This window comes from Pteropus medius, unplaced genomic scaffold, assembly GCF_902729225.1.
Source record: "Pteropus medius unplaced genomic scaffold, Ma_sr-lr_union100, whole genome shotgun sequence".
NCBI lineage: Eukaryota > Metazoa > Chordata > Mammalia > Chiroptera > Pteropodidae > Pteropus > Pteropus medius.
In genome coordinates this window covers 8,413,738-8,425,336 of record NW_024349519.1, presented here as the reverse complement: position 1 = coordinate 8,425,336, position 11,599 = coordinate 8,413,738, and the positions used below count along the sequence as shown (strand labels likewise).

General features: G+C 34.4%; 1 protein-coding gene across 1 annotated transcript in view; it reads right to left on the bottom strand.

The window, feature by feature from the left end:
- Positions 1–11,245: 11,245 nt before the first annotated feature.
- LOC120618278 (maltase-glucoamylase, intestinal-like) overlaps positions 11,246–11,599 on the bottom strand; it is a 190,603-nt gene continuing 190,249 nt past the window's right edge. Inside the window, exon 25 of the mRNA XM_039882321.1 lies at positions 11,246–11,336. Within this exon, the coding sequence (XP_039738255.1) occupies positions 11,274–11,336 (63 nt within the window). The 3' untranslated portion in view covers positions 11,246–11,273. The remainder of the gene's footprint in view (positions 11,337–11,599) is intronic.

Here is an 11,599-nt window from a genome sequence, read left to right as displayed (position 1 = left end):
TATTCATTATTTTTTTTCTAATACTTATTACCTGACTTTTCAATTAGTCATAAGTTTTTGTTTTGTTTTGATTATCCAAAACTTTATTTCTGAAAGATCTAAATCATTAGCGTTCTTAACTGCCTTGAGTTGATGTAGTCTTTCATTCTCCTGTCACTGAATATGGAAATTCTAAAGGGTGCCCTAAAATCCTCTGAGTTCCACACTTTTCCTGATCCCTACTGATAATTGGAACCAGTCATTTTATCCAGTACAATGACTCTCTTTCTTTGTATCTCTCAGAAACAAGACTTCTAAACCATCAGAGCTCAAACTTGAGGGTATTAGAAAGAAAAAAAAAATTGCTTAGGATCAATCTCTTTTCTATCCTTAGGTCTCAGATCCAAATATTCTAGATATGGGAGACAAATCACCATGAACTGATACTGGTTTAGAGTACCTAGTGAATCTTTTGGAACAGCATATCAATCCCTCATAGTTGGATACTGAATACGCAATCTAAGTTAGTTTTTATCATTGCACAGTTCTATGATGTTAGCTACTTCTATTGACAGTATATGTGATAAGACTTTTGACTATCATGAATATGAGCCTAAATGAAGAGATGCACTAATTTTGCACTAATTATTCTCAAATGAATTTTTTGGTCAGAGCAATGTTGTTATTGGATATCATGATGTTGAACAGAATATTTACTAAGTCTTTAGATTATAATACCGGTCAAAACATTGTGGACAGGAAAAACAAATCCATATTTTTTGTGTCTCATCCAGTGAAGTCAAATTGCTGCCCCTTCCGAAATGGAAAGAAAGATAGACAATTCCTTAGGAGTTGGTGTCATATCAGAGACTTAGTGTTGAGTTTTGCTACTAACAAGTATGTTATTCAGCAAATGCTGAGTTATCTATTCTAATTATGAATTCAGAAGTGTGGTAAATAACTCAAGGGTAGACTTATAGATTTAGGGGTCTACTTCAAAAGTAACTTAAGTCAAAAGTCCTTTTATCTCCTGGCCTCCATAAGTCCCCAGTTTGACTGATGGAGCTTGAAATCATTTTAAGTCCTCTGGCATTCATGTCAGTTCAGAGACAGTGCTCTGTTATTTCTGAAATTCCTTGGCATTTCTACTTTTGCACTGCACTGTCACCCTGATAAGTGGCTATAATTTTTTCAATGAAGACTAAAAAGATTTTACTTTTGTTGCTGTTGAAAGGTGCTTCCTCGAATGGATCTTCTAGTTATACAAGATGAAGACATTGAATTCTAGATTCTGCAAATCAGATAGATCTGTACAAGTCTTGCATGTGGAAATGTGCATTATATGGCTGCAATTTAATAGTCAGGAAAGTTGATATTGTGGCTGGTGCAATATAAGCATTGGTTTGTTAAATGAACTGATATTGGAGGTTCTAACATCCAGGTCTGAGTGTCTTAGAAACCAAGCATGAGTGTTTGTGACATTTTAGCTAGAAAAGTCCTGGACGTTGTTTCTGGCTGCTTTGTTTCTCTGCCTCACCAGGAGATTCTGTGACTTACCCAATATCTTTTAAATAAATTCTTTCCCTGTGAAAGTGTTGGGAGTAGATTGTGTTTGGAAAAAAACAAAAGAAAACAAAACACTGACTGAACCCTTATGTAGAACACAGTAGGAAATTATAAGTGCCCAGAAATATTTAAAATAGAGATTAGTTCTTATCTGAACAAGTATTCCCCATAAGTACAGGAAGATTAAAACAGTGATCAATACAATACAGAATACTTTTTCAGGCTAAGAAAATATCGGTCAAAGATATATTACCTCTAGAGACAAGTGCAATTACTAAGCTAGTATCGAAATCAATGTCATCATGCTCAGTCAGTGAAGAAGAGTGAGGGCTGAATGACAGCTGTAGATCTGAGTTTAAATCATGATCTGAAATATTTACTAGCTATGAAAACTTTGTAAAATTTCTTAATTTTTTTTAGTCAATTTTCCCCATCTTTCAAGTGGGAATAATAATACTCAACTTGCAGAGTAATTAGGAAGATTTAATCAGAAAATGGTAGTGCCTATTATTGTGTTTGATACACAATAGGTGCTCTGTAAATATGAATTCCTGTACTCTATTCTACTTTGCTCATTGAAAGACCAGTCTTAAAATTTGACATATAGTGATGGTAAGCCTCTTATAAAAAGGAATTATAGAAACACAGATTTTATTCATTGCAGTATGAGATTTCTTTTGACTTTAAAGACCTAGACTTAATTTGTCTCTTTTTATAGAATACAGAAATATTTCCAGCTGGAAACTGTTAATTCATTCACTGTATCAATCGATAAGTTATATAAATGCTATTGGAGAAATTTTTTAATACTAAGTGGTTTAGTTTCTGATCTCAGTAATGTGATTGGATTGTGATAATCAATATATTCTAACCACTTCTAAAGCAAAGCACCTTTAGTATATGCTAAAATAATAGTTCTAATTTTGTGAACCTACTTTAAGCCTAATATCATTAAGTTGATAACACCAACAAAGTACAGATATCCTCCACACAATATCTTCCCAGTAATGCTTTTATAAAATACTTTTTTTAATTTTAAAATAGTTTAAGATCCACAAGAAATTACAAAAAAATAGTACAGAGTTATCTACTCTTCACCTTGCTTCTCCACTGAAAACATCTTAGATAACTGTAATACATTGTCGAAATCAGAAAACTGATATTGGTACAATACTATTCAATTACAAATTGTATTCATATTGCACCAGTTTCTACATGCTTTTTAGTTTTTAGTAGTAATGCATAGAATGTAAATATCTATAAATTCATGTTTTATTAAACAATGTTTATATGGAAAATATAAATGAATTTCCTCCAAACTCAGTACAATATATCTTAAAAAGGGATGTGCAAAAAAATTATATTCTATGAATAATTGGGTAGACTGTCTGAACCATGTGTTAGACATTTTGAAAACCATGCTAAGTAAATGTGCATGTATACTCTTCTTCATTCACAACTTTCGGGTTTTCAGTCTGCAATTTACTTGGTAAGTAAAACATATTACAGGAAATTTCTTTGTTAATTGTTCATTTTGTCTGCCTTATTTATAACAAATTTAATTATCACTGGGTTTGTTTTTATCCTATGTGTTTATAATGGTTTTTTATGCAAATTATATGTTAATTCTTAAAAAGCAACTGTTGTATTTTTGTTTTAAACAATCACTGGTGATCAGGAAGCTGTGTTTAAAACATTGTAGATCCTAACATTACAGTATGCTGCTATTAGTATATGTTTTTACTGGGTTTTGGTTTAATACCAGAAACTTACTGGGGAATTTGAGATGATGTCTAATGAATTATAGTTTTTCTCTTTTAAAATAATGGGTACTAGGATCCTGGTTGGTGTTCTCGCACAAAACCTTTGATATTCCAGTATACAGATTTAGTAACATAAAGATTCCTTAAAGCAGATTAATCAGTAGAATGAGATAGTTCAGCTATTCTACTGGGTAAACTGGTTCATCTAAGAATTTTAAATATTACTAAAGTAATAGTCATAGTCCATAACAAAGGAAAAACTTGTATGCTACCTGAAAACAAACCTTTTCAACATTTTACCTCATAACGTTGCTCATTCTCTTTCTTTTCCTATTTGCTAACTTTCAACAATCTACTCTTCATTCAGAGAATGATTCCATTGGCCCACCTCCCCCTCTTTGCTTCCCCAAACCCCAACATTTCCCTGGATCTTTTCATTGGAGTGTGTCAGGCTCTCACTTCTTCTCCTAAACCACGTGGTCTGTACCTCTACTACAGCACACATTTCATCTGCTTTGTTTTGTGAACAGTGTGTTAATGCTGATCTCTTTGGCTCTAAGACTGAATTTTGAAGGGTATTTGGTTCAAGTGATCCCAAGAAATCGTATCTGGTTTGCTACTGGGAGAATTTATAGTGCCAGAAAGATAGCACTGGGTCTGATGAAGAGGGCCTAAGGCATGAGGCCATATCTGCTTCTTTTTCATTTGGGGATGCTATCAGAGAATGGCGATAATAGTTCCTAGTGAATCTTGGGCACTCTATCATCTTTCTTCCATCTCCTTTTAGTTCCACTAGTGCCATTATTGATCTCCTTTCCTTGTCTCCCTCCTCCTGAAAACCTCATGGCTTCTCCCAATACAGATATGGACCTTTACACAAGGCCTAGGACATACATTGTTCACTATTATAGGCAATCAGCCTGCATCATTTAAGTTCATCTCTGTAGCCTCCATTCGATAGGTCCTATTCCTGCCTTGTTGCTAACTATGTCTAAGAAGATGTAAATTACCTTTGCTATTCTGTAATAATATATTGCTATATAGTTCATCCAAGCTTAAAGGCAGGAGCAAAAGGTGTATCTGTGTTGATGTTAATACAGAAATCAAGGCTCTGAAGAGAAAAAGTTTTTAAAACAAATAATTTAAATGTGAATGTGCTTATTTCTTTAATAGTAATTTTTCCTCAAGAAAATCCGTATCAAGTTATCGTCTGTTATAACATTCAGCTTAAAATTCATACTTCAAAATTTGCAATCAAGGAATTTTACTCAGAACTTGGCAGCTAGAGTATATGAATATGCAATAATCTCATTTGATAATTCTTTTCGATAGAGATTAACAAATTTTCATGGGTGATTATCATATTAATAATTCCATCTGCTCAGTATCACCTTTGTACTTGTCACTTAGTATTGGTTTTGAGATTTATTTGAAAGTTCATTGTTTACTGATATACTCTGTGGGAGGAATCTGGCATTTGGGTATATATGTGTAGAATCTGATTTATTTTAATTCAAGAAATGATAGAAGTTTAAAATATTCCTGTTTCTAAATTTGTTTCCTTCAAATAATATCATTATTTTAGGCTTTTTGACAGAAAATTGTCAAAAAATTCCTTTTTAGCAATTTGTTTCTGAAGACCATGGGAATACTTGGATTTGAATTAGGTAATAGTTTGGCCACAGTGATCCTTCTTAAATATTATAAACTTCAAATTCAGCACTGGTCTTCCTGCAGAATATCTAGAATTCAGTTAATTTTATTTTAGGACACTCTATTGAAGAGCTTAATTCTATGCCAAAAAAAAAAGGAGAAGTTTATCTTTCTATGAGAGGGACAAGATTTATTCATGTGCAAGTATTTCCTGACTTTCTTCTCTTCTCCTCCACCAACACTGCTTAGGAGAGTGTGTCTCAGACCACTCAGCATCCCTTCGCTCAAGGAGAGTTTTAGGAGATACCAGCTGCTGTAACGTAGAATATGGAGAATGGTCAGGGGAAAATCTAGAGGGCCTTGTGATGAGGCAGGAGAGGGAGGGGGCAAAGGTCAGGACCATTCTTGCCTCTTGCTGGGGTTGGGGGAATTGCAGAGAGTGAAACACTCAACAAGGTATAACTCAGTTTAGCTGCAGAATGTGACAGAACTAGATTTTATGACAAACGATTGTGGATTAGAAATTGTACCTTTTAATAGTATTTGAAAGGTGGGCCTTCTGACTCCACACTATATCTCCTGCCCTAGGAAGTCATCTGGGCTGTGCCTTAGTCCCCTTCATGAGCCATTGCCTGGAAGTTCTGTCCTCAGAGGATCTGGAGCACTCTGAAAGCTCATCTCCTTTGTTTCCCATCTCTCAGGGATGTTTACTCAGGAAATGTGGTCTATACCATATTTATATGCAATATAAACATTTCATTTCATTTCACATATATTTGTTCAGTGTTTGGAATCCTTTTTGCCTGAATGCCTGTAAGTCGCCTACAAATCCAACCACAAAATGTCTGAGGATGTAGGATGTGCTACTGACATTATTGTGTCTGCCTACCTCTGAACACTTTACTACCACATGTAAGAAAGCACTTACAGAGTAAAACTGTAAAGCCCTTCAAGATGACAATCCATTCACAGTTGGGTTTTCTCTTGTACATAATTAACACCTCAAGAAATGATCTATTTTAACATATACAGAATTCTCTGGGGTGTAAGGGGGAGACAGATGGAATGGGGAATGCAAATGGAAAAATGTGATGGTACAGTGAACACCCCAGCATGCATTTTAAATAATTTACACAGATCCGTTCCAATCTGTGAGCTAGAATAAAAAATAGCACAATTTGTCAAATAAAAGTTGAAACTTTGTTGAAAATTATAAGCCTTGATTTATACATCCTACTGTTAGATTTGCCATTATTAAGCATACCGTAAGGGCAGCAATCTAAATGTGCCCTTGTTCACAGCTGCACAATTGTCTTAATTGGCACTAATTTTCCTCCAATTGCAGTATCATTTGTTTTCCTTGGTGTGGAAAAGCAGAGTGAGTTTGCTTTTTGTAGCAACACACTGACAAAAATAAGCAGAGGACCCTGTTTGCTAATAAGGAAAATTGATTTATAATCAACATGTGAAATGCATTTAGTGATCTAGCCCTCTTCTTGCTCACCCCATTAAATGTACTGGAGCTGTAAAAGGACCTAGATAATATTTTGATATATGCTTTGTTGGAATTCATATTTTCCGTGGGTTAGTAATAAGCAGTAATTATTCTGCAGAATGTATTTGAAAATAAATGAATCACGTTTCTTGTGTATGGTTAGGCTTCATAAACATATTTCCATTAAACTTTGTTTGTATTGAATATTGTTTATTCTAGTAGAATAAATACACTAGTCTTATATACTATGTAGACCAAAAGGCCAAAGAAATCATATAGGTTGTTATTGATGGATGGCACATGAAAGATTTTGTGACTTAGTTCTAAGTGATCTCAGGTTTTAAAAAGTTTGGGGAGATTGGTTTAAGAAAGTGTCAGAGGACAGTCAAGGAACATTTTAAAGGTGAGAGTCAATTGATTAGTTTCAATGTTTTAAAATAAAAATTCTTTTATAAAATCACGTCTGTTTTGGAAACTGCAGCATGAGGAAACTTTGATATTCTCAAAGAGCTAAGAATTCAGTGGAGTCAGTTGAAAGATCCTTACTACAGAGACATTCAAAGAGACAGTCATGATGTGATATTTTGCTGGGATGCAATATACTGTCATATGGTGTGATGTTTCTCCTGAAAAGAAACGTTTGTTTTATGTAGTTCTTTAAAAATTCTTCCTGGAAGTTTCAAACACCTCTGAAGGCCAGTTTGTAGAGTAGAATGTTCCTCAATGGTGAGAAATGTTTGATGCCTTTTCCCTTATCAAAAAGAGTGTGAAGTTTTTTAAAATCCCCCGTTGTCTCTCCTGAGCTGCAAGAGTCCCTGCAAGGGGCTTTGGGAAATTTTATTCTGTCCCAATGTTTTTTGGACTTGGGGATCAGGACTCAGTGTCTGAGACTTTTAAAGAGATTGGCAAGATGCTTGGTCTTGGCCACAAGCTGCCCTCTTTTCTAGGTGGCCTTGATGTGTCTTCTTAAAAAGGAAATAAATATACTAGGCTAGAGGCCTAGATGATGACTTCCCCGCCTGTTATTCCCAGTGATTAGCACAATGTTTGTCACACAGGAGGCCCATGACAGACGTCATAAATAAATGAGTTTATTTGTCCCATGCTGACAATACTAGGAGTTACAAACTGAGTATCATTAAGTAGATCCACACAATATTTATTACATCTCTGTGATTCTGGGTCAAACATAAATTTAATACTGTAACAATCTGGATTTCAATAACAGTTTCATTAGAATAGTGTAAACAGCTGGAAGCTCTTGAAATTAAAAGGATAATTATATTTCCATAATTGTTTTACGCTGTGTACAAGCTTAAGATAACCAGTCACTTCGTTACGAGTGCCATATATTGGTGTCACAGCAAATTTGGAGGAAGTCATAATGAACAGGAAGCTGAAATGGTCATGACCTAAAGAGATAATTTAATAGTGACTGCAATGACCCCTGCTGGGAAGTCAATGCTAAACTAAGTCAGGCAAAAACGTGAACTCTTGTGAAGCTCCATATGTTTTTCATAAACTTATTTTAAAATAATTTTATGAAAAAATTTTCAATAAAAGTCTTTACAGAAAACTCTCAGTGATAGTATAGTCTCCATATACTCTATACCCAGTTTCTCCTATTAGCATCTTATATTACTATGGCACATATATGATAATTGATTAATGAATATTGATACATTGTTATCAACTAGACTCAGTACTTTATCAGATTTGTTATCAACTACACTCATTGTTATCAACTAGACTCAATACTTTATCAGATTTCACTAGTTTTCTCCCAATAGTCTTTCTCTGTTTCAGGATTCTACCCAACATATCACATGACATTTTTCATCTTTGTTTCCTTAGGTTCCTCTCAACTGTGACAGTTTCTCAAACTTTTCTTGATTTTAATGATCTTGACAGTTTTGAAGAGTACTTGTCAGGTATTTTGTCAAATATCCCTCGATTTGGGTTTGTCTGATGTTTTTCTCAGTTAGACTGGAATTATAGGTTCAAGGGAGGAAGATCACTGAGGGTGAAATGTCATCTTCAACACAACATATCCAGAAAACATACTATCAATATCACTTATCACTGATGATCATCTGGCTGAGAAGTATTTGTCAGGTTTCTTCTCTGTATAGTTAGTTTTTTATTTCTTCCCTTTTCTTTAATATACTCTTTGAAAGAGAGTCACTAAGCATAGCCTACAGTTAGTTTCTTCATAAATTATCTGGAATTCTTCTCTCTGAGAGATATGTCTCTTCTCCTCTATTTATTTATTCAATCATTTAGTTATATCAGTATGGATCCATGGATATTTCATATTTAGGGTTAAAATCTAATACTATATATATATTAATTTTGTTGCTCAAATTGTTCCACCTTTGGCCTTCAGAAACGCTTTAAGTTGGCTGCTGTGTCCCTTTGACATACTCCCATCATGTCGTTTTTTTTCAGAACTTGCTTGCTTTTTGGCACTAACTTATGTTCCAGATTCATCTTATGTATTTCCTGATCCAGCCCTAGAAACAGCCATTTCTCCCAGAATGCCTGTTTCTTTTATTGAAGAATGTTAGTAGAAGACAAGATATGCGTCTCGGGTACGTCCATTGCTACTGGCTGTCACTGCTATATATAGTCACCTATTGAAGGACATCTTGGTTGCTTCCAGTTTTTGGCAATTATGAATAAAACATCAAAATTTGCATGCAGCTTTTAATGTGGACAGAAGTTTTCAAATCAGTTGAGTTGAGAGCATAATTGCTGGGCCACATGGTAAGTCCACATTTAGCTTTAGAAGAAACTGTCTTCCAAAGTGGAACTACCATTTTGTCTTCCTGAATAACAGCTCTTGTTGCTCTACATCCTCATCAGCAGTTGGTATTACCAGTTTTTACAATATTTTAGCCATTCTAATAGGTGAGTTGTAGGTTTTTTGTTTGGATTCATTTTGGACTCAGTGTTAAACAGAGTACATGCAAGTACAGATTTTAGACATCACCAAATTATTGCCTACAACTTTTAAATCATGCAAAAACTCAACATACATAGCACATTTATGACAAGTATTTATCTAACTGACACTGCCGATATAAAGTTAACTTCAAGAATCCCACTGTCCCACAGCCAGCTTCCCAACTTCCTCTCTTCAGCTCACTGGGACTTGTGATCTACTGACCCTATCCATTTTTTTCCTGTACCTCACATCCAGGATGTCCTCATTTCTTCCCTTACCAAGCTTAGATTTCATGATCCATTATTATAATCATATTATTTTATCCTTCAGTTTCTTTGTCCCTCTCTCCCTCCTTTTTATTCCCCTGGCAAAATTCTCATCTCGGTTAAATTCTGCTCTTATATTAGTTCCCACCTGCACCCAAGCAGCTGAATTTGGCTGTTAAAAATCAAAAACCATGCTAACTGGTCTCACTCTAAATGGATTGTTAGGGCTAAACTATAATCCCATTATACCTCCTTCATCAATTTACTCTTCCTCTCCCTCCCAACTTCTCTCTCCTCAAATTTCCAATACCTCTCTTCCAGCCCTCATTCTCAGCTGATGGCATTGCTTATTTTATTGAGAAAAGAGAAGGCATTAAAAAGAACTTCCACGTTTCTATCACCGAATCCATTGATCAGCTTGTATCACTACCAACACACATGCCGTCTTCCACACGATTTGAATGAACTCTGTGCTCCTATCTAATGCCAAATCCTCTTCTTATGTATTAGAGTCCATCCACTCACACTTATTTAAGCATTTAGCTCCTGAAGTTTTCCCTCTCTTATTTCTGTTATCAATTTTTATCTATCATATCATGTCTTGTTAATCATGCTGGAAAAGCTTTCATCTTTAAAAAAACCAACCCTGTACCCACATTTTTTCCAACCACTGCCTCATCTCTGCTGCCCCTTACAACTAACTTCCTCTAAATATGTCTATAATCACTCCTCTTTCACATTCTTAGACCTACCCCAGTCCACCCGATCCCCTCTTGTCATGTTCACCAACAACGCCCACCTTGACCGACCCACTGGTCACTTCTCAGTGCCTATTTACTTGACCTGTCCACAGAATTTTACCCAAATGTCTACTCATTCCCCTTCATGAAAGTCATGGAAGACTTTCTTTACTTGGCTTTAGGACCTTAAACTCTCTCTCTTGGTTTTTTCCTACCTCAATACTTTAGTCACCACTGAATAATTAACTTGATACAGTAAATAATTGTGCCAGTACTTTGAAAAATTAAACAGTTTCTTGAAATACCTGACTTCCACTAGTAAATTTGTGCTCGGAGATTTCTCCAACTCACCAAAACCAAAAATTATATTTTATTATTTTGCTCCTAAGAAAAAAATTCAGATAATCTAAAGTAGAAATCAAATATATGTTCCCAATTTTTAAAAATTACCATTTCTGCTGAAAAGTTAGGGTTTACAAAATGTTACCTTTTGCTAGAAACCCAGTTTCATTGAGCTCACAAGTCTTCTCTTCAACTAGAAACACCACCATGGATTTTTTTCGAAGATTTGCTTTGAAGACTAGGAAACATAATCTTACTTATCAGTACATCATTTCAACATATATCAGTCCTTATAAGGTAGAAGAAGCTAAATCTAGCATTTTGTCCAGCTTTTGTAAGAGACACTGACAGAGAATCTGAGTAATACACACAGACAACATACAAGATTTAAAATGCTTTAATTGTATTACTATTCAAATTAAACAATTTCCATATTATCCAAAAAGTTTTTAATTGTTCTAAATAACTGTTGTAGATAACTTTTCACTATAGTTGTTTTGGTTATTATTAAAAAAATTTTTTTCAGTTCTCAAATGAAATGCTCAGCTCCTGGAAAAGGGGTGCAGATATCCATAAAGTGATTTTCTGTAACAGATGAGAGGTGAAATAAATGAACAAAAGTAAACCAATGTAAAGAAATTTAGTTATAGTTGTAGTTATCAGAATTAACTTATGATGTTATAAAAGATAATCAAATGTTACAAGTGTTAGGAGTAATTTTTAAATATTTACATGTAATCTATATATTATATATTTTTTATCCAATATATACTCTATATTGGAGAAATTACAGTTATTAAGTTATTCACAGACTTTAACAATATGTCTATGTAACCTTCAATTAAACA